The 24,549-nt window shown below is 41.0% G+C and overlaps 1 protein-coding gene across 1 annotated transcript in view; it reads right to left on the bottom strand.

Annotated features, from left to right (window-relative positions):
• Nucleotides 1-24,549, bottom strand: part of NTNG1 (netrin G1) — a 299,231-nt gene that overhangs the window by 75,377 nt on the left and 199,305 nt on the right. Inside the window, exon 6 of the mRNA XM_063135534.1 lies at nt 2,589-2,654. Coding sequence (XP_062991604.1) covers nt 2,589-2,654 — 66 coding nt within the window. The remainder of the gene's footprint in view (nt 1-2,588; nt 2,655-24,549) is intronic.

Genomic DNA, 24,549 nt, shown 5'->3' on the forward strand with positions numbered 1-24,549 from the left:
ACCTCAGAGGGGTGCAGTACTGACTTTTAAGGGTCACAGTTTTATACAAATTAACTGTTTTAAGAAAAAACATAATAAATTTAGCAGTTTCAAGTTTTGTGCTTTTAATTTTTTCTACAAAACATCTGCTCTTAAAAATCGAAGTTGGCAATTTTTGGGGGGTGGGGGTGCAAGTAGCTCGCTTTGCCTAGGGCGCAAAATAGTCTGGCACCGGCCCTGAGTTCAAGACATGAAATAAATGGCTGTAAAGGAGCACAGCTCCCCTCCACTGAGAGAGCTCATTCTGGCTCAGCTGGTAAAATGAAGAGATATGGTAGAAATGCCTGGCTTATTTACTAAACAGCTGAAAGAAGATGGAGAACAAAACCCACGGTTACATTTTCAGTGCCCAGCTTTGCAGAAGCATTTCCATAGTAGCCCGGCCGACACAACTCACTGTGTTGCCGTCTAGTGTCTACCGTGCACACAAACGTCTGTACTGACTGAGCTGATCAAGGTAACTACATCCATTGGTGTGGCCGAAGCAGTCTCACGAGTAAGAATGAAAATGTACACAAAGGGTATTCTGTAGCACAGTGATAGTAATTCACATGCTCCTCCTTTTTGTGTATGTGTGAAAAAGGGAAGCATGAATAGATTATGAATGAGCAGGAGAACACCATGTTAATTACCGTTACTAATGTGCTGGTTTAGCGACAGAACCATTCAAAACAATACACAGTTCATTCCTTATATGAAAAGGGCTGTCTAGTTATCCTTTTTACATTATGGACTATAATAGCCTGAATTGTTTAGCTAATGCGTGACCTTTTTGTTACGGAAACAATGCTTAATTCCAGATTGCTCAAAATTCATTGGGCAGTCCAGTTTCAAACTAACTTGCTATTCATTTGTTAAACAACAAAATTCTTTAAAAATCCTAACTGAATCTCATTTCATTCTTTATCGCTGATAGTCAATTGTTTATAAAACACATAAATCACACTCTAGAATTATACCTGGAGAGCTGGGTGGGGAGAAGATCAATATGGATCTAAAGGTAGATCTCAGGGTAATTTGCAATTGATCCACAAGTATTTCTGACTCCCACTTATTTAACTCTGGTAGTGACAAAATGACCCCCCCTCCTGAATTATAAGCTAAAAGGAAGAAAGCTTGGGGGTAACCCAGAGTGGATTTTTGCATGGAGAGATTGTGAGCATTATTCAGTTCTGGTACTCAACACAAATTCTTTTTTGCACCAGGCTCCAGCTGGTGCATCTTGGGGGTCTAGTAAAAAAGTAGATCCCGCAAGTACAAAGGCTGCCCATCCCTGTGTTACTGTACATTTCATTATGGGACATAGGGGGAAAAAAACCCCTTGTATAATATAATATGGATCCCATGATTGAGGCCATTCTAGCTGTTAGTAATGTATGTATCTAGGGCAGTCTCAATTTCATCACTATGATCAAGGGCTAAGACTGCAGCCTTTCCAATCTAGCTCGCCAACAAATTGCTAATATATTTTGTTTAGCTTAGAAGCCATTTCCTGGATCCTCTTATGCTCATTTCCTCCTCTATCTGTATTCATTAGAGTTCAAAAGGAACATCCTGTGTATAATGATGGCAAGCTGTAGACCAATACTGTTTGCTTTTAGGGAGGGGAAATGAGATAATTCCATGTGAAGTAATGACCACGTTTACACCTGACGGAATGAATTGGCTGGGTAAAAGCTTTGTAGGAACACAAACTTTTAAAAAATGCAAGCATTTTTACTATATATATTATTATCACTCATCTCCACACCCCCACACCCCATCCACCTTTTAAACCCACTCCATTTCTTTCTGGAGCATCATGGCACAGTCTGTCAGTAAATTTTGTGTGTGTGTGAATGTCATTGGAATTCAGATGTGGAACGATGAGTGCACTAGGGATTTCAGAAAGAAAGATTGCTGTCAGTGCTGGTGGAAATTGTAACGCTTTAAGCACACCCGCGCACACACACAAAGAATATGGGAAGCAACCTTCCTTGTGACCTGGCTTCTTGGGGGAAAAAAGGAAGAGGGGGGCAGAGAAGAGAAAAGCCCAGGTTTTTGAAAATGCTGCATTGTTCAAAGAAATTCCCTGAGAATAAGGTTTTGCTAGCGCCAACGCCACAAGTCTGTCTCAGCGTAGCCTCGGCTCTGAATACCAACTGAAATAACATTCATTTCAATTAAGAAAACAAAGCAGAAGAGAGAGACATTAAGAAATGATTTGATGGAGACAAAGGGAATCACTGGCACTCCAAAAGTCTCAAAACGTATTTATCATGCAAACCTCGATGCCTATACAATCCCAGTCTTCTCTAGGGACTCGTATTCAATTTAAGCTATAAAAGTGCTTATAACTTTGGTGAGGAAGAGCTGTACCACATTATGTAAAGCCTTTTCATGTATGATTCATTTTTATGATAATAATTCTCAGTAGGTTGCTTTGGACAGTATACGTTTTTCTTAGTCCCAAGAGAGGATTTTTTTTTTTGTCCTTTTAGCCATCATCTGAGATTCTATGAAAGCAGTTAAAGTCACTATAGACTAGTAGGAATTTTATAGAATCCTACCTTGATTTGGGTTAGAAACCCCAAGGGAAGAAATATTCGGCCATATCCTATCAAACTTTGGAGGAGCTGCATATATTGGGGAAAAATCAGGATTTGTTATTTACATCTGGTGATAGATTTTTGTTTTGTTTTGTTTCTAAACAGATGTGTATGGAGAAAAACATATAGCACAACCATCCATTACTGGACTTTGTCTATGACGGACTTGGACAATACAGCACTGCCACATTAAACAAGAACAAGCAATTGATGATTCCCAAAACATTGAATGGACATTTACATCTTGTGCATGTGGTTTGACTTTTATAGTTTCACATTAACAATTTGTACAGCAGGAATGGTTGTTGATTATCTGGACCCCTCAAATTCAGTTGCTTTTACAGAGAAAAGCAAGACTGTCCACTTCTTCACCAAGGATAATGATTAGGGATGCTAAGTGCGGTGTTTCAGACCATGTTTGATTATTCCTTAAGAGTAACTATCTCTGGCTGACTCAATGATTGTACCCATGGAATGGCATTGTATGAACCATAGCATGGAAGAATGCCAAAGGCTCCAGTCAAAAGGAAGCTGACTTTTACCAATGTTATTATACTGTAAGTTATTACATGGTATGTGAAAAACAAAATAATGATAAAAGGCTCTTAAAATGCATTGCGTTATGCAATTTAATTTTGAATGTATTCAGGTCTTTGAACATTGCTGTGAATCCTGCCTCCTCCTCCTCCCCAACTCCCAAATTTCTATGCATCCCCTCTGTTAAAATGTGAAACATCATTCTTGCTGTTCCCCCACATATTATACCTTGATTGATTGCCGGGGGGGGCATATCTTCTAAAGTATCTAACATTTAATACATACTGATGCAATCTAATGTTCCCTTGTACTCTATTGAGAGTCTACAGGAAATGGCTCTCCTATTTTTCTCCCCATTTGTGTGGATCCTATTACAGACCTGGGAGATTCTCTGAAACCAAAGGCCGGTACACACATGCATGTACAGCACCTGCTTCCTTGCCACTACGCACTTGATGACTGGCAGCAGAATGTGTGAACTGACTTCAATTAAAAGGACTGTGAATGGGACGTGGCACAAAAGTTCTACTTGTGATATCTGTGATGGCCCATTCAAACATCGATGTTGCAGTCATCAAGTGAGGAATGAGCATATGCGAACCTGCCTTGAAGAGAATGAGGTAGTGTCTGCTTGCGTACACTTCCTTTGTGCCTGCAGCGTACACTTCCTTTGTGCCTGCAGTGTGGAGTTGGTGCCGTGTCCCTCAGAAACCCTGCGGCTTCCCTCCCCTGGGATGGCATTGGTAATCCTGACGCCAAGGAGTGCAGGTTTTCTGGGCAGCCATCAAGGGACTAGAGCCTCTTCCTGGTGGAAGGCGACCAATTGCAGGTTGCCTTCCACCAGGCACCACCCAGCCACGCCTCTGCTGCAACTCCGGAGTGAGGCAAGGGGCTGTCTTGACACCACCTTGCACATCTTCACCTCGCTCCAGAGAAAAAAGTCGGAGTAAGTCTCTGACTTTTTTTCTCTGCAGCTTTGGCGGAAAGCCCCGGGGTGGGCGCGCGATTGCAGTGGCATCATATAATCGATACCATGCACGCACCCGGGGCTTTTAGACAGCCCTCTGATGGATGGGCATGTGCACACTTATTAGCAAAGCCAAAACCACAACCAGCTTTCCCCAACTTGCTGCACTCCAGATGTTTTGGACTTCAACTTCCATTGGTCAACTTCCATTGGTTCAAAACATCTAAAGGGCATCAGGTTGGGGAAGAGAGATATAAATCAATACTCTGAATACAAGATTAAAGTATGAAGCTAGGATAGCAAAGGCATTTAAACTAACGTTTTGCTCCTTCTATGCTCTTCGAAGCCAAAGGCAGATTTATTTATGTTTGTTTATTTGTTTCTCAAAAGTTATAGCAAAAGATTTAAAAACAACCATTTGATTTCAGAAAAGAATAAACTCATTGTAGCAAACTATATATGCAGACAGCAATGAAAGGAAAAACAACAATAATGAAAAAACAACAACCCTGTACTTACATGAGATTGGCTAAATTGAAAGTTATCTATACCTGGTCTGTCAAATTTACAGAAGCTCACGTACAAATCAGAAAGAGGAACTACTTAAATTTTTGAGAGCTATTTTGCTTTCTGGTGAATTTTTTTTAAAAGGGATAAAAATAAAAAGTGTTCTTACCTTAGCATTAACCTGAAGTTTGAGTTGTTAATTCTAATCGATTTCAATGGAACTGGAATTGCTAAGTGTTAAAAGGATCCTAACTGACTATACTTATCGCTTGGGTCAGGATCTACATATATGGATTTGTGTACACACACACACTCTTCACAGCACTGTCAGAATTAGAAAAGGATGCTCCTCAGATTTTAGCTGCAGTTACATCCTTTTCTCTTCACTAAATCTTTTCCTTTATGGCTTGGGTCCAAGTTATTTTTCACTCATGGGAGCATCATCTGAGCTGAGTTCTACTCAGAATTCTCCTCTTGGCAGAAAAGCAGGGGTGGGAGGGGGAAGAGGTGATCATTGCTGCTTTCTCCTTCCCTTTGGAGCCTTCAGCACCTTCCCTACTGTTCCGGAGGGTGTCCCAAACCCTGGAAGAGACTTGGGGTGGGGACTGTAGTGGGAGGAAGGAATCAACAAGATGGCCTCTTCCCCTGTTCCATCAGCAGAAATGCTTCGCTGGATTGTGCATCCAGCCCTATGTATCTGATTTCATTCGTGCACACAGCACACACACATACTCGAAAGATGCAGTATTGTTGTACAAAGTTTTGCATAATAATACTATTTTAAAAAAAATAATAATCTAATTTTGGATTGAACATGTTTGGACGTTTATGCTCAATTTTTGTGAGGTGAGGGTTTTTTGAATCCTTTTTTCAAACATCTTTTCCAGTCGTTACACTGTGCATTAACCATGCTGCCCCTTCTGAGTTTGTTGGAGATTTGGAAACACTAGTTTGAGGGGGGAGGGCAAAGCATATTCTGAGCAACAGTGCTGAGAAAATGCTATTCTTTTACAACAGGTCCGCTCAATCCCTCTAAACTGCAATCCTAAGTATATCCATGTGGCAACAGATATAACTGATCAATGGGACCTGCTTCCAAGCAAATATCAGTCTTTGCTGAGCCAGCAAGTTTAGTTACCCTATTTAGAAACGTGATATAGTGCAATCCTACCCATATCTACTCAGAATTTAATGGGGTTTATTCCCAGCTAGGTGGGTATAGGATGTAGCCCGAATGCTATGGTTAGTATCCTATTGTGACAATGTGCACATGGGAGCGACCACATGAACCATGCGGCCTTCACACTTCTAAAAATAACCTGAAATAAGTGGAAATGCTTGTTTCTGGAATGGGACAGTTCAGTAGAACTTGCACAAAGGACCCACGCCAACCTGTCCTGATCCAAAAACAAGCATTTCCACTAGTTTCTGGAATTATTCTTAGAAGCGCAAAAAACCAGTTGAGCAAGCAGTAGCTTCTAAAAGAACCAACGGAGACAGAGCAGCCCTCTTGGATACTACCCATTATTAGCAACGATGTCAGAGATTTAAATATGTTTTAATAATAGGTGTTTGTGGGGAGGTAGTTTCGCTTGAGGTATTATTCCTGTCTAATTGCAACGTTCATCAGGACTACAGCTGGGGAAGGAAAGGTTAAATTTCCCATCCCCCCTCCACTGCAGTCCTGTTGAAAATATAATTATTTTTAAAAACCCTAATGTAGTTGCTTACAATATATTTAGTAACACATATAGTTTCATCCTAATGTATGACTTATAAAGGTCTTCTGTGGTCTGTCCCAGGACGAACAAAGGTATTTTTTTTGCATTTTCTCTGTATTACAGTCTTGAAAACAGACCTGCTATCTCAAGAAGAAACAGTGTTATGCTTGGGGATGCACCCTTTAAGCATTTTAATTGGAAGATTAATTTTAATTAAAGCAATGGCTGATTGCTGATGGTTCAATTTTGATCACCAAGAGCAAAGTGAGGCTACAAGTTAAGGTGCCCTTTCATTCTAATAATGTGGTATCTTCTTGTCTTGTTAATTTGCACCCCCTCTCTCAAAAAACAGAAAAGACAGTAACAATTAGCCTTCAGTACTATGCATTGCAATTGTATTTATATCTAATGGGTACATCAGCTAAAGACAGAATATTAAAAATGATTTACTCAGGTCTCAGTCTAGCAGCACAATTCTATGTGTGTCTATTCAGAAGTAAATCCCATAGGGTTACCACCCCCGTAACTTTGTGTAGAATTGCAGTCTAATAGCAGTCCTATATGTCCTTACTTAGGAGTAAGTCCCACTGGAGTCAATGGGACTTACTTCTGAGCAGGCACGCACAAGATTGCAGTTAGTTATATTTAATATCTGCATGGTCTAATGTTTCCCCCTTCCTTGCCACAAGTACTAACCGAAGAGACATATTTTCTGATTACTACAGAGCCTCTTGAACGATGGATTCAAGATCTGTTTCTACTGAGTTCAACCTTGAGTTCTTTTTATGCCTTGTTGCACCACTAACACAATTAATAGATTTTTCTTTGAAAAATATGGCATTCGTTCTAGACGTTAAGCTTTTCTGCATTTTGCCCATTCTTGGCTGGATACCCTATGAAAATCAAATTTGTCATTTTATTTTATACTTAAATTGTGGGATGAAAACTTCTGAGTCACCCAGAGATTCTTCTGGAGGCAACTGGAAAAGATGAGTCATTCTCAGCAGGCATCAATCAGAGTGCTCTAATAGCCAGGGGCATATAATAGCCACTCATTCATTTACTGCAATTTGTTAAAAACTCTCTTTTCCTGAGCAGCAGGAAAATAACATAATAGTTCTGAGAACACCGTAGGAATATAGGTAAGGAGAAAGATATAGAATTGTAAAATGCAGCCTGTGATCTCAAAAGGGCTTTTTTTTAATCATTAAAAAGTGCAGGGATTCTGGATATATTTGGTGAAGGGGTTGTGGATATATGTGAGAAGAAAGAGATTTCTATTTATTACTTTTATATCCCACATTTCCTCCAGGGAGCTCAAGATGACATCCATAAGATTTCCCTGTGATCTCCCATCCTGGTACTGACCAGACTGAGATTTGCTTAGCTTTAGCAACGTTGCCTTTGGTGACTGTATTTTTATAGAATAGGTTCAGATCCCTGTGATGTTCATCCAATGCCATATAAAATATATTTATGTTTACTTATGAAATCTCAGCTTTTTTCATGGACGGTATGTTGCATTATTATACAAAATGTTGCCATTAAATTATTTTTTAATGATTATTGATTTATTAATAAGCGTACAGGTATGTAATGCGACAATGTATTCTTGCATAACCAAATGTGGTCCTTCATATTAAAAAATAGTTTGAGAAGAATGAATTACTAGCATCCTGATTATAGAACTTCCTCCCTAAAGAGGTCAGCTTGGTCCCAGCATTGCCTAGGTTGAGGTAGGCCATAAAGACAGTTTTATTTCAGCTATCTTCTGATGGTTTAATGCTTTATTATGCTATCTGGATGTTTTAAAGATGTCTTGCTCCCTTCTTAATGTGATTGTTCCATTTTTAAAAAGTGGCATATCACTTTGAAGCTCTTTTAAAAACACCCCATTCTTCCCAAAATACATTAAGTAATGATTAAGTATATTCTTAGAAAATGCTTACCTCAGTATGCTTATCATAGCTGTCATACCTACTCGTTTTCTTTTTTTAATGATTGCTTTGATATCACTACTGTAGGTCAGGCATGCACAATTTATAACCCACCAACATGTCTACTACTTATAAGTGATATATTGTGGATTGCCAAAACCAGCTCTTACTGGGTTGCCATATGAGCTATATTATTTAGGCTTTGTGGGACACAAATGGAGAAGGTCCATTGAATGTATGGGGGTCAGGATGAAGCCAGTAGATGTGATCCAGTTCCTAGTCTATCAATTTAGTGTATATGTGGAAGGAACGAATGGACAGAACTAAAGTGTATCACTGTTGTAAGGCTATGGAAGACTTGCACATCTCACATCTGCAGGGCTACCTGCACATATTGGTCCTGGTGTGGTCAGTTATAGACAGATACCTACCGTGTTACACAGACCAACTAATCAATGCTCATTCCTATTTCTCAAGAATCAATATTTGCCATGTATGGCACTATAATTATGGCTGATTCATAATAAGAGCCATGTTGGATAAGACCAAGGGTCCATCTAGTCCAAAATTCCATTCTCACAACAGCCAATGTGCTACCTGTGGGGAACTCATAGATAGGACATGAGTGCACATAGGTCTTCCACATCACATCTGTTTTTGATCCTCAGCCTTTCTATTCCAGAATGATATAAAAGCAGGGACTCACGTACCAGAGCAACCACAAACTACATACTTTTTGGAAGAAAATGAGTTACTGAATTTGTCTCCAGCTTTTCACCAGTTACTATAAAAATAGTCAAAGTATGAGATGAGGGGTCTCTCAAAACCAAACTGATGATTCTGTATAAATCATCTGAAGTGGATTACCTTAAAATATAGACCTTGTCTATTTATACATAGAGAGCAATGCTAATCTCTACCATGTACTAATTTGAAATGTTTTCACTTTCCCTAGTGCTGAAGTCCATAAGGCAAAAACAGCTAGCAGATGGGTTTCCCAAAGGCACACATGGAAACAAATAAATGACCCATTTGTTTTTCACAGATATCCATGTGAAATCTGTATGCCCTTAAACATCCAAATCTAGACAGTTGCTCGGTTGAGCAGATGCAAAAGAAGACAAGGCTCATGTACCCTCAATTGTGGAGTAGTAGAGGTTTTTTTTTAGCAGGTGTAACTTTTCTTGCCCCTGTCTGGCAATCTGCACCTGATGAAATTCCCTCTTTTCCACAACAGTGAAAAGCACAGGAATCCTGTCTTCCTTTGCATCTGGTCATGCTAATTGCTGCTGCCCTTAGGCCTCTTCCAGGAAAAGAAAACGAGCATGGGTTGCTAGGCAACTGCTGGTTTTCCCTTGCAGTTGTTCCAGGTCTGGTTACTGTGGCGGCAGAGAATGGAGCAGCAGGAAATTCGTTAAACTTTTCCAAGAGGTGGTTTTCCACCCTCATGACCGAGAACTGTGTGGCTCGCATGAGTGCAAATGTCTTCACTTTAGACCCAACTGCTCCACCTGTGTCCACTTGACAGCCATTTTAAATCCTATTTCTAAATGGAAATAGAGAAGTACAGTAGGTAAATGGTGAATCCATTTACAACAGGGTCAGGCAACTAGCTAGCCTCCAGATGTTTTGGCTAACAATTCAAATCAGCCCTAGCCAGAATAGCCAATGCTGACAGGACATGTAAGACAAAACATCTGGAGGGTCACATGTTGCCCATCTAGAGGGACCTGTTTGTCAAATGACAAATCTTACTTGCTTCCTTATCCTCTGCTTAGTTATTCTTTGCCCAGGTTAGTCCATATTTACAAAGCCCGTCCTGGGGAAAATGCTACCCTTTTATAGTCCTGGTTTTAAACAAGGAACTAATGGGAAGCTTTGGCCAGGGCTGAGAAGACAGACCTAACTTTGCAGCCTCAGTTGTGAGTTACAAAACATGCTCCCCATTCCATCTTGATTGGTGGTGGTGGGGCTTTTGAAGTTTTCCCGTTGTGCAGTGGCAAGAAGGGAGCATGACCCTGCATTGCCTAGTCAACAAGGAAGCACTTCCCTCTCTTCCCATATTATGTGATGAAGCTTAGTGTGGGAATAGAGGAAGAGATGCCTGATAGGGTATCACTGTGCTGGAACAGATGCCTGATTGTCAAGACTGGATGGGGTGGGTACTGCTGGTCTTCCAGATGATAATGGACCAACTCCCATTAGCCTCAGCTAAAGGGATGACAAGAGTTGCAGTTGAAGAACATCTGAAGGGCTGCAGGTTCCCCATTACTGGCCTGGAACATGCAGGAAGACTTACAGTACAATATGAGGGAGAGAAATTGGCTTGGCAATGAGGGCTACTCCCCTCCCCTCTCTCCCCAGAACTGTGCTACAGCCTGAGAGCCACCACACCACAGCATGGTGATGAAGGAAAAGTCACCGGGGTAACCCAGCAACTCTTCCTGTTTTTCCGCATGTTGCTGCTACTCCCTTTTTCTCTGGCTGCAAACAAACACAGTAAGTCAGAGATGGGTTTCTTTTCTGGATGAGGAAGGGCTGGATTTCATGACACATGACTCCATTTCATTTCAAAGCACTGCCTTAGCAATACTTTGGCTCAGGACTAATTTTGGCATTATATTTTTTTACTCTACTGTGTGTGGACCCCAATTCAGATCGAGACTGCAGTGCACCAGGAGGAAAGGATTAAACCTCCCTCTCCACCTTTTGTTTCCCAAAACTCTTCTCACCCCACCTCCTCCATACAGGGTTAAAAGGGGAAAAGGCCTCCAATGATACCAATGGAGACTCTCTCTCTCTCTCTCTCTCTCTCTCTCTCTCTCTCTCTCTCTCTCTCTCTCTCTCTATATATATATATCCCACCCACCCATTCCCCATGGGCAGAAATTTTGGGAAGCAAATGGTTGTAGTAGGCGAGGGGGTAACTGGTTAAAGAACAGAAAGCAGAGAGTAGGAATAAATGGTCAATTCTCCCAACGGAGTGAAGTAAACAGTGGGGTCCCATAGGGATCGGTATTGGGACCAATTCTTTTCAACTTGTTCATAAACTATCTGGAATTAGGAGTGAGCATTGAAGTGGCCAAGTTTGCTGATGACACCAAATTATTTAAGGTGGTTAAAACAAACAGGGATTGTGAGGAGCTCCAAAGGGAACTCTCCAAGCTGGGAGAGCAGACATCCAAATGGCAGATGCGGTTCAATGTAAGCAAGTGTCAGGTGATGCATGTTGGGGCCAAAATCCCCCAACTTCAAGTATAACCTGATGGGATCTGAGCTGGTAGTGACTGAACAAGAAAGAGATCTTGGGGTGGTCAACCCAGTTTGCGGCCACTGTAAAGAAGGCAAACTCCATGTTAGGCATTATAAGAAAGGGAATTGAGAATAAAACTACCAGTATCATACTGCCTTTATACAAATCTATGGTGCAACCACACAGAATACTGTGTACAGTTCTGGTCACCACACCTAAAAAAGATATTGTAGAGCTGGAAAAAGTGAAGAAAAGGGCAACTAAAATAATCAAGGGACTGGTGCATTTTTGCAATGAGGGAAGGTTACAACAGCTGTTTAGCTTGGAAAAATGAAGGCTACAGGGAGACCTGATGGAGGTGTACAAAATTATGTATGGTGTGGAGAATGTGGATAGGAAGACATTTTTTGCTCTCTCTTAAAATACTAGAATCCTGGTTCATCCCTTGAATCTGATTGGTGGGAGATTCAGGACAAATACAAGGAAGTACTTCACACAAGGCATAGTTAAAATATGGAATTCACTACCACAAGATGTGGTGATGGCCACCAATCTGGATGCCTTTAAAAGGGGGTTGGAAAAATTCCTGGAGAAGGCTATCAATGGCTACTAGTCTTGATGGCTATGTGCTACCTCCAGTATCAGAGGCAGTAAGCCTGTATGCACCAGTTGCTGGGATCATGGGTGGGAGGGTGCTGTTGCACTATGTCTTGCTTTTGGTTGACAGCTGTTTGGCCACTGTGTCAACAGAGTGATGGATTAGATGGACCCTGTGTCTGATCCAGCTTGGCTCTTCTTATTTATTTATTTATTTATTTATTTATTACATTTCTATACCGCCCAATAGCCGGAGCTCTCGGGGCGGTTCACAAAAATTAAAAACATTCAAAGTATAAAACAACAGTATAAAACCATAATATAAAACCCAATATAAAAGCTCAACCAGATTAAAAACAGCAGCAATGTAAAATTACAAATTTAATGACCTTAAGATTTAACCTGCCCTTTCTGGTGTGCTGTGATTCTGATTTGAATTGGAGCTGCGTATGCTTCCACTGAACAAGTCAACATGCAGTCACACTACACATTATGTTAATTACATAGTGTGTAGCTGACCCCTCTCTGTTTTTTACTCTAATGACTAGAGAAAAACAAACAAACAAAGAGAGGGGTCAGATACTGATGTAATGTGCAGTTTGGCCATATGTTGACTTGTTTTTGTTTTGACCATATGTTGACCGTTTTCCATTTTATTGATGTGCAGACTGGGGTGAAACTTGTTTATGACATTTTTCTCAATACTCATATTCTCGGACCCCCTCTGGTGGACCCCCTCCCTCTGTCTGGGGCCTCTGGTAGACTTATCTGGCTGTGGTGGAAGAGTCCATGCAATGCTGAATGACTGTCTAACCACCCTTTTAATTTCTTACAGTGCCTCAGAATGACATTAGGTCAGTGGCACTGGGGGAAATTAAAAGGCTTGATCCAGTCATTTGGTGCTGCTCAGAGAGCAGGGCCAGATTTTTGTTTGGTGGGGGGAAGGCTGGGCTGGTATCAGCAATGGGCCAGGGGAGCTGGCAGCTGTCCAGTGATGATAGGCGCTGATGTTGGCCTTGCTAGCAAACAGAATGAGTCAACATTTTTGAATACTAGCAACTTTGTCACTGTCCGAAAGAGAAAGTATTTCAATCTCTGTGAGGTAGGTTCGGCTGAGTCTGTGACTGGCCCAAAGTCACCCAATGAGCTTCCATGGCTGAGTGGGAACTAGAACCCGGATCTCCTGACTCCCAGTCCAACACTCTAACCACTATTCCACACTGGTTCTCTTTTTTGCTTCAGGACCTCCTTTTTGCCTTATATATTATACAACATATATACCTTTTGTGTATACTGTTTAGTTATTAAATCCTGTGACCAGATGCAGATTCTTTCTTTCCAGCCAGTCCTATGCACCTTAGCACAGATTTTTTCCCCAAAGGCTTACTTCTAAGTAAAGATGTCTAGATTCTGCTGTTGTCTAAAGTGAACACAAAACACCAGCGAACTGCATTCCTTCTGTTTCCATCAGAACCAACTATCCAGCATTAGAAGTGTTGCCCAATGTGATTTGAGTTGCAATTCTTCTGTAATGAATACAACCAGATCCACTGTGAGAGTAAATATTGTATTAAACAGCCTTACTCTTTTTTCCTCTATTTTTTTTAAAGGAGGAAGCTGTTATGATCAGTTTACTAACACCTGCTTCAGAAGCTCGTGCAGGAGAAGCTATGACTACAGGTTCAGCAGGTAGAGAAGAGCCTTCAGCAACGTGTAATATTGTGTGTGTGTGTGTGTGTGTGTGTGTATGAGAGAGAGAGAGGGGGGGGAGGGACGGAGGGAGGGAGGAAGGGAGGCCTTAGCTAGACCTAAGGTTTATCTCGGGATCATCCCTGCCTGCTCCCGGGATATCGTGTGTGTCATTTACATGAACAGGGATGAGCCCGGGACAATCCTGGGATAAACCTTAGGTCTAGCTAAGGCCAGAGAGAGGATAGAAGTGTTACAAGTACTCAGGAGTGTGTCCCTGTTTTCATCTATGAAATGCTGAAGGATGTGATAGCATACAAATGAAAAGATTTTCCTTTCCATTTCTCCTTCCAATAAGAATTATGGTGCTGTTCTGGAGGTTTCCATTCTCTTAAAAAAATTAAGCAAAAACAGGGCTACCCCAAAACATTTCATTGCCTAAATTGTAAGATAAGATGGTGCCCCTCTACCAGTCTATATACAGAAGCCAACTGTTGAATCTTAGGGCCAAGCTAGGCCCTAACATTGGCCTTGGTGCCAATGGGGAAATTGGTACTGATTGCATTAGTGTTGCATTTTCTGTAAGGATTCTGTTAGATCTCTCAGTACTGTTGAGGTTCTGAACTGTAGAGTCAGCAAACAACAGAATGTGGGCTAATAAACTGATACTTAATCCAGACAAGGCAAAGGTGTTCATGGTCAATAGAGCTGATTCAAGAACTGGGCTTCTTCCAGTGTTGGATGGGGTGGCACCCCGCCTTGAAAATACAGGTGTCTAGTTAGGAGTTTTTTCTGGAAAAGGCCTTGATCTTGCATGTCCAAGGAGTGCCTTTGCCTACTGAGACTTTTGTACCAACCGCACCCATTTCTGGAGAATGCAGATCTGCCCAGGGTGACAAATGCCTTAGTTAAATCTGAATTACTGCAATGCTTTCTACATAGGGCTGCCTTTGAAAAAGGTTCAATTGGTCCAGAATGCAGCAGCCTGGTTATTAATAGGAGCCACGTACAGGAAGCATGTGTCTCCCTGGCTTCTGATTTGTTTCTGAGAAGAATTCAAAGTGATGATTACCTTTACAGGATCACTTTCTGCTGTTTGAGCTTGCTATTAAGACCTATTAAGATCTTCTCAGTCCCTCTTCTATGTCTCAACTAGAAATGTGAAGGCTGGTGGGAAAAAATGGAAAAATTTGGGGAGGGGGGGAAACAGTTTCTTCCGATTTTTTCCTAAGGACCATTTTCGTCATCGTCCCCACAACAATGGAAAAATTGAACAGCTTTGCATTATGAAATAGATTTCTTTTTGATTTTAAGATAAGGTGTTTATATATTGTTACCCAGCCTTTATTCCCCTCAAAATGATGTCTAAAAATGATTAATAAGAAGACTCTTATAAAAAAACTAGAGATGTAAAATGTCTGGAAATAATGAAGTCATGGGAAAAAGTGTTTTTTTAAAAATCCTCACTGTAAGATTCCCAGCATAATTATTCATTCCATTCCTTATTAAATTTATTGATCCAATGTATCTTTAACTGATTGACGTTTAGGGATGCTCCAACTCATGGGTTTCTGGGCTTGTTCTGGTTAGGTGCTGTAGCAGTCAATTAATGTAATTCTAATCTAAAACCCACATGGAAAAAGAAACACTATATGTTATCCCACTATTACCAGATGCAATGGGACATTTGGGGGGTTGAGTCTTTAGAACTCACTGCTATAATTTTTAATAAACTTCTCAGTTAGACCACACTCCTAGGAAATACTGCCTCAGACATAAAACTTGTTAACTGCTGCAATTAGAATAAACCCCCTCTATGTAAAAGAAGCAGTGGTACGGCCACTTCTCAAAAAGCCCTCCCTGGATCCCCTGGACCTTAATAATTATAGACCAGTATCAAATCTTCCATTTTTGGGCAAGGTGATTGAGAGGGCAGTTGCCTTCCAACTCCAAGCAGTCTTGGATGATACAGATTTTCTAGACCCATTTCAAACTGGCTTTAGGGCAGGATACGGAGTTGAGACAGCTATGGTCGCCTTAGTGGATGATCTCCGCATGAGTATTGACAGGGGAAGTGTGTCCCTGCTGGTACTTTTGGACCTTTCAGCAGCTTTCGATACCATCGACCATGGTATCCTTCTGGAACGCCTGAGGGCTTTGGGAATCGGGGGCACTGTGCTCCAGTGGTTCCGGTCCTACCTCTCAGGTAGATTCCAGATGGTGATGCTTGGGGATAGTCGCTCCTCAAAAAAGGAGCTGTTGTATGGCGTACCACAAGGTGCCATCCTATCCCCAATGCTGTTTAACATCTACATGAAACCGCTGGGAGAGATCATCCGGAGGCATGGGGCGGGGTGCTATCAGTATGCTGATGACACCCAAATATATTTCTCTATGCCTTCAGTAACAGCATCAGCTAAGGATAGTGTGTCTCCTCTGAATGAATGCTTGGAGGCAGTAATGGGCTGGATGAGGAAAAACAAACTGAAGCTGAATCCAGACAAAACAGAGGTGCTTGCTGTCAAGGGCTCTGACCTAGGTTTGGAGGTGTGTCAGCCAGTTCTGGATGGGGCTACACTCCCCCTGAAAGACTGTGTTTGCAGTTTGGGGGTGCTCCTGGATCCGTCACTCCAAATGACAGCCCAGATAGATGCGACGGCCAGGAGTGCCTACTATCAGCTTCGACTGATACGCCAGCTGCGCCCCTTCTTAGAGTCAGAAGACCTAAAGACAGTAGTGCACGCGCTGGTAACCTCAAGGCTTGACTTCTGCAATGCGCTCTACATAGGGCTACCATTGTACCTAGTTCGGAAACTTCAACTAGTTCAAAATATGGCAGCCAGGTTGGTCACCAGTACACCTAGGGGTGACCACATTACACCAACATTAAAATCACTCCACTGGCTGCCAATTAGTTTCCGGGCAAAGTACAAAGTGTTGGTCATTACCTTTAAAGCCCTAAATGGTTTGGGTCCAGGTTACTTGCGGGATCGCCTTCTCCCATATAGTCCGCCCCGCACACTCAGGTCCTCTGGGGTGAACTTACTTCAGTCAGCTAAAACTAGGCTGACATCAGTTTCCCAGAGGACCTTTTCTTCTGTCGCCCCCAGATTGTGGAATGGCCTGCCGGAGGAGATTCGTAAAATTAACTCTATGTGTGATTTTAAGGCAGCTTTAAAGACTAGCCTTTTCCGGCAGGCCTATCCAGATCAATGTTAAATCATGAATTTTTAAGATGTATTGATTCCTGTTCTAATGTTGTTCCCCGCCTCGATCTAAAAGGAGAGGCGGGTAAGAAATACATTTATTATTATTATTATTATTATTATTATTATTATTATTATTATTATTATTATGTATAAAGAAACTCTGAAACCTGCTTCTGATGGTATAGATATGGGGTTGACACTACAGACAACTTTTCAAAATGAACAGAAAAAAACAAGATGTTCATCAGGAGAAATTTACAAAAGTGAATAAACTGTCACTCTTCAAATAATTAGATTGCTTAAAGGTTCTTAAATAAAACATGGTTGCTTTCTGAGCTAAATAAAATCTCCAGATGTTCACCCCATAAACAGAAACAGCTTTAGGAACTTCCCTAAACTTTCTTACAAACAGGAACAGATGCTCTGCACCAGTGTTCCTCTGTTTTCAGTTCTTCCTGCTTCTTCTGGCTTCTAGGATGATTCAGATGTTTCATCTGACCAGAGAGAATATATTAAGTATATCTTGGTTTTCTCATATGATTATCATGCTATATTGAATTTAACAGTATAGTATATTCAGACAATGATTACAAATTGCTTTTACAAGTTTTTTTTTTAAGTTTTCAAGTATAATGATAATTTTATCAGCAAACCAAGTTATACATCCCTCTCCCCTGGAAAAAAGGTGGTTTTTTTAATGGTTTCAATATTTCTGGAAATTTTACATGTCTAATTCAAACAATCCCAGAGATATGCTTAGCTAGGACTTGGGATAGGACCCTTTGGTGAATTTGCCTAGATTATGGAACTCATTTATTAATGTATTAATGATCTTCTATAAGCAAGGGTCTTCCTTTTTAGGAATATATTTAATATGTAATTTTTAATGGATTGTATTAATCTGCATTTGTCTTTGAATATTTAAATACTTTGACAACTATTGTTCTTTTATAATGTGCTGCTGTTTCTGTGTTTTTAATGTTTAGTGCTTTTTTTAATTGTAAGAATGTATAATTAGATTTATGATTTATGTTGTTATCCACCTTGAATTCTGAGGAGGAAATGCACGGTATAAATGTTTTAAAATTAAAATTGATACACTACTTATAAGGACAATTGAAAGTCTACTAAAATATTTAAAAAATCTTGATTGTAACTACAAGCAACATTAGTATATCTTAATTTAAATACTTATTTGCAATTCAAGATCGTGATTAATCAAAGCAAATCCAAATTGGATGGGATATACAATAGCACCTACACAGTCACATATGAAGGAAACAAAACACACAGTTCTTAACAAGTAACAGATGCCTCCAGGTAGAACCCTTTACCTATATTGCTTTCTAAGGCTGAAATCCTATGTACGCTTGCTTAGGGTAAAACCTACTTCAAGTGTAATCCTGAGTATGTTTATTCAGAAATTACTCCTGCTGGATCTACTGAGACATGCTCCCAGGTGTGTACACATATGATTACAATTCTTCAGTGGTACCATGCATCTCATGAAGTGGACTGCAGTCCTCAAAAATGTATGCCACTACATTTTTAGACTTAAGAAAAAGGACTCTCTGTTGTTGCTACAGCAGACCAATACAGTTACCTCTATGGAATTTTTTTTCACTGGTGTGGTCACTGCTGTCTTTATGGTCTCCTTTATGCCACTATGGGTTAATATAAAGTCATCTGCTCATGTACTTCCCCTGTGGACATAGTTACTATATCAAACTATGATTCCTGGTGCATCACTTCTGTGGAATAGTAACCATGCCCACAGAGGGACCATGTTGGTGGAAGACTTTACATCAGGGATGGGCAACTTGTGACTCTCCACGTTAGACTGCAATTCCCATCAGCCCTAGCCAGCATAGCTAAAGGTAAGGGATGATGGGAGTTGTACTCCAACATCTGGGGTGCTGCAAGTTTCCCACAGTTGCTTTACATGTACTTCTAGTGATGGCAGTCACAACTATCTATGTCCCATTGAAGTCAATAGAAATTGCTTCTAAATGTGCATCTGATTGGGTTGCAATTTTTTTTAACTCCTTTGGCCTCTCCATGAAGAAATTGCCCTATCCCTCAAGTTGCTGTGATTGAGCATCAGCTCATGGTATCAGATTCTTGTGCCCATAATGGCAAAACAAGTACACTCCTGCTTGCTCTAGAAGTCCATCCCAGTCCTGCCATCTTGTCTCATTAAACACTTTTGAAATCTTAATTATATTTTACTTAGAAATATTATGTACTGCGTGTGCATGCATGATCAGTGAACAAGAAGTGTGGAGATTTTTTCCACGTAAAATTTATTCAATTAAAGCAATGCTTTTTCTCGGGGGGACGGGACGACGACACCGTGATACTGAAAACACACAAATAATAGCAAACACATATAAGAGTTTAAAACAAGTATTTCATGGAGGAAAACACATCCTCGCAAAACTCTTAATAGGTCTGAATATCTGACTTGGGGTTGCCAACTTTTCACTCAGCCAGTGTCTTTAGTTAACTGCAGCGTGATATCCGGTCATCAGGAGAAATGTAATGCTTAGCTCCACGTTGTGAAAAGCATCACCTGCTGATTTCTGCACATAAAGCTGCTTTTAAAGGTCACAGTAGTTAAGAATGTAAGAAGAGCCATGCTGGACAAGGGTCCATGTAATAAAGCATTCTGTTTATACAGAGGCCAAACAATTGCCTTTGGAAAGCCCACAAGCAAGAAATGAGCACCCTTGCACCCTTCTGCTTGTGTCCCCCAGCAACTGGTGTTGAGAGGCATGCTGTCTCTGAATACCGGACATAATATATAGCCATCGTAACTAGTAGCCATTGATAGCCTTCTCTCCTTTTAAAGTCATCCAAATTGGTGGCCATCACTACTTTTTGTGGTAGCAAATCCCATAATTCAATCTGCACTGTATGAAGAAGCACTTCCTTTTATCTGTCCTGTATCTCCCACCAGTCAGCTTCATGGGATGACCTCTGGTTCTAGTATTATGGGAGAAGGGGAAATATATCTTCCTATTCACATTCTCCACACCATGCATAATTTATACACTTACTCACCTTTTTAAAGCTAAAGAGTCCCAGACATTGTAATCTTTACTCATAGGAGAATTGCTCCAGCTCCTTGATGATTTTGGTTAACCTTTTCTGCATTTTTTCCAACTCTACAATATCCATGTTTAGGTGAAATGTCCAAAACTGTGTGGTTGCACCAGCAATTTATATAAGGGCAGTATAATGTTGGCAGTTTAATTTTCAGTTCCTTTCCTAACGATCCCCAACATGAAATTTACCTTTTTAAAAGACTTTTTAAAGATTTCTCTTGGGATTTTTTTCTTTTCTATTTAGTTGGCAATTTGAGTAGGAGTAATACCTAAGCAAAACCTTTGAATACTACTGGAGAGACCAATCCTATGCCCCTTAGACAGCATCTGCAGTGGCATAGGATTGTTCAGATTCTCGCTACCAAGGTTGGAGACAGTCTTCCAATCTCAGAAGGGGGTGTTGGAGATCTGCCCCCTCTCCCTTGCAACCAATGTGGAACCATGCCAACTTATCTCCGAGGTTGGAAAAGTGACCTCGGAAAGGGGGGAAAGGGGGGTGTTTTGGTTAGCGAGGCGGGAGGGGGACTGGAGATGACAGGAGGGGTGCCCTAGCTACATGGGCCAAAAAATCCTTCCTAACAAAAAAACACAGGGCAGGAGGATGGGGAGGTGCAGAATGCCTCTGCTGGTCCTGCTGACCTAAATAGGATTAAGGTAAGCCTCTGAGTTTGGAGGCATCTGATAATTTCCTAAGGGGTGCAATCCCATCAATTGCACCCCATTACTGAGATACCTTAGGAAATATAAGACATATTAATACAGTTTGATGTGTGTGTGTGTGTGTGTGTGTGTGTGTGTGTGTGTGTGTGTGTGGATCCATTTCAGTCGGGTTTCAGGCTCGGCTTTGGCACGGAAACAGCCTTGGTCGCCCTGTATGATGACCTATGTCGGGAGAAGGACAGGGGGAGTGTGACTCTGTTGATTCTCCTTGATCTCTCAGCGGCTTTCGATACCATCGACCATGGTATCCTTCTGGAACGTCTGGCTGAGTTGGGAGTGGGGGGCACTGCATTGCAGTGGTTCCGCGCCTACTTAGCAGGACGGCTCCAGAAGGTGGTGCTTGGGGGACATTGCTTGGCCCCGTGGACTCTTCAGTATGGAGTTCCACAGGGATCGGTCTTGTCCCCCATGCTGTTTAACATGTACATGAAACCGTTGGGTGCGGTCATCCGGAGTTTTGGAGTGCGCTGTCATCAGTACGCTGACGACACGCAGCTCTACTGCTCCTTTTCATCCTCATCAGGTGTGGCTGTGGATGTGCTGAACCGGTGCTTGGCTGCGACAATGGACTGGATGAGGGCTAATAAACTGAAGCTCAATCCAGACAAGACTGAGATGCTGCTGGTGGGTGGTTCCTCTGATCGGATGGGGGGTGTTCAACCAGTTCTGGATGGGGTTGCACTCCCCCTGAAGGAGCAGGTTCGTAGCTTGGGGGTTCTCCTAGAACCATCTTTGTCACTTGAGGCTCAGGTGGCCTCGGTGGCACGGAGTGCTTTCTACCAACTTCGGTTGGTGGCCCAGCTACACCCCTATCTGGACAGGGATAACCTAGCTTCAGTTGTCCATACTCTGGTAACTTCCAAATTAGATTACTGCAATGCCCTCTACATGGGGCTGCCTTTGAAGACGGTCCGGAAGCTGCAGCTTGTGCAAAATGCGGCGGCCAGATTGATAGCTGGAACAGGGAGGTTTGAGCATGTAACACCGATTCTGGCCCGCTTGCATTGGCTGCCTATATGTTTCCGAGCCCAATTCAAGGTGCTGGTCTTAACCTATAAAGCCCTACATGGCTTGGGACCACAATACCTGATGGAACGCCTCTCCCGACATGAACCTACCCGTACACTGCGCTCAACATCTAAGGTCCTCCTCCGAGTGCCTACTCCAAGGGAAGCTCGGAGGATGGCAACAAGGGAGAGGGCCTTTTCAGTGGTGGCCCCCCGACTGTGGAATGATCTCCCCGATGAGGCTCGCCTGGCGCCAACATTGTTATCTTTTCGGCGCCAGGTCAAGACTTTTCTCTTCTCCCAGGCATTTTTAACAGCTTTTTAACAGCATTTAACAACATTAAGTTTGTTTTTAATGGACCCCACAATTGTTGTTTTTAAATGGATACTGTTGTTTTTATACTGTTTTTATGTGTGTGTGTGTGTGTTTTTAAATTGTATACTTTTAATGTTTACTATTTTTAAATGTTGTAAACCGCCCAGAGAGCTTCGGCTGTGGGGCGGTATATAAATGTAAATAAATAAATAAATAAATAAATAAATAAATATAAAACCAGGACTGCTGGTTCCACCTTGTCTTGGCACCTGCTTGTAAGATGGCCATGTGTCCTATTTTATAGCAAGCAGTTTTCTATTTGAAAGCGCCCTGCTTGAAGTCCAATCAAAGTCCAGTTTAAAGATGAAGAACAATAAGATGGGAAGGCTTTTATTGGTTGGTGTTGCTCATCAATTGTTAACACCTGGACAGCAGACTGAGCAGCCGCCTGGCCACTATTAGGGATATATGAGACTTTCATTTGTTTACAAATTATGTGAATATGTCTCACTTGCAATCCTGAATGTGAATGTGACTTGGGGTGTGTGGTTTTTTTAAAAAATTTTTTGAGGGATATTCACAAATTCCTGAACTTGTGATCGTGTTCCAAAAAAGCATTTTTTTTAAAAAATGCGCACATTGAAATGTGCATTTGCCCCAAAATATGCATTTTCATGCTTTAGTCAATGGGAAGAAATGCACACATTTCCCATTCTAAATGTGCACTTTCCCCGTTCAAATAAACCCCAAAACAGGTGAAAAATGAAAATGGGAGCAATCCAAAATGAACTTCGGAGCAATTTTAGGACAATTTTGGTGAGCTTGAAAATTTCAGTTCCTCTCATCCCTGGCCATTATGTATTGCATTTCTATTTAAATTATAAATTTCTAAATTTGCATCTAAACATATACTTTATCATATGCAAATTTAATGCAAATCTGTATCTTCTTTTGTCCTCTGTTTTGGTGACCCATTTCCTTGTTTTTTGGGATGATGCCTAAGAGCATCATTTCTCTATGCTTGTTTCCCAAACTGTATCAGCTGCATTGGATATCCCCAGAATGCAATGCTTCATCAGGGCATTGTACAGATGCCAAAATGCTGGACAGTTAGTGGCAGTGCTGGTGGTGGACACACCTCACTATGGCCTTGAATATACCTTTAATATAATATCCCAGTACAATAACAAACATTATATGTTTGTAAATATAATCTAAATATTATTAACATGGCTTATGATTATATTTATTTATTTACTTTATTAAAATTAAATTAAAATTAAAACATACTGTATGTAAATCCCTATTATCACTGGGATTTTAGGCAGCGTACAGATACCATCAGAACAATATAAACATAACTAACTGACTCAGCTAAAAATGTATTAAATTGTTAACAAATTAAAACCAGTAGAAAAATCTTAAAAGCAATAAAACAATTAAAACTATGTGCAACCATTATGTTCTCCATTTGATTACTTCACTATTGCTTAAAACAGTCAAACACTTATCTTCTGTGCATATGTGTATGAAGTAAAAAGAAAAAGTTCTATGTGGCAACTCTGTGTGAAGAGTTGATTCTTTATAGTGCTCTGGCCAGGCAGCAAACCTTCTATTACCACGATGGCCCCCACTCTGCACACATCCCCATATTTCTTTTTGTTTTAAGAGTTTACCACATTATTAATTCTCCAAAGGCAATAATCTTTTCACATGAGAAGACATGTTTAAGAGACCACCCACAGTAAGGAATTATTTGCTGCTCTCCTCACACTGCCTGCCCCACATCTTGTATGACTCACTATCAGGGATTCTTGTTTCTTTTTTGCTTACCAGCCTCCCTCCCTAGTCAGGTGATAAGCTGATCAATGTGACAATTGGTGACTGCTGATCTATACTCAATTGTGTAATAGAGGAATAACTTTCCTTAATCACATATAAATCAGGAAGTGTTATCACTAAACTGTTTGGGAGAATTGGCTGTGAGATATTTTATAAAATGGGCCTGGAGACTCTAGAATGTTGTAGGGCCCAAATCTTTCTTTGTATTCTTCAGTTTGTGTGGTCATAAGGGATGATGCAAAATTTCTAGGAGCAAAATTCGAGCAAGAACATAATTTCGCAAAAATGGCAACTCTTATTTCCTGCTGAAACGAATCCCCAAAACAATATTTTATTTCGTAAGCAAATGTTTTAAACATCACTCAGCTGCTTATGCAAAAGAACAGCATCATTATATTTCTGGGCAAAATGCTGTATATTAGAACCAAAGCTGACATGACATGGAAGATCTATAAGAGGAGCCACTATGTACTTGTTTTTAATTTAACAGTAGCCATGAGCAAACCATGGATC

The sequence above is a fragment of the Elgaria multicarinata genome, chromosome 1 (assembly GCF_023053635.1).
Source record: "Elgaria multicarinata webbii isolate HBS135686 ecotype San Diego chromosome 1, rElgMul1.1.pri, whole genome shotgun sequence".
In the NCBI taxonomy this organism is placed as follows: domain Eukaryota; kingdom Metazoa; phylum Chordata; class Lepidosauria; order Squamata; family Anguidae; genus Elgaria; species Elgaria multicarinata.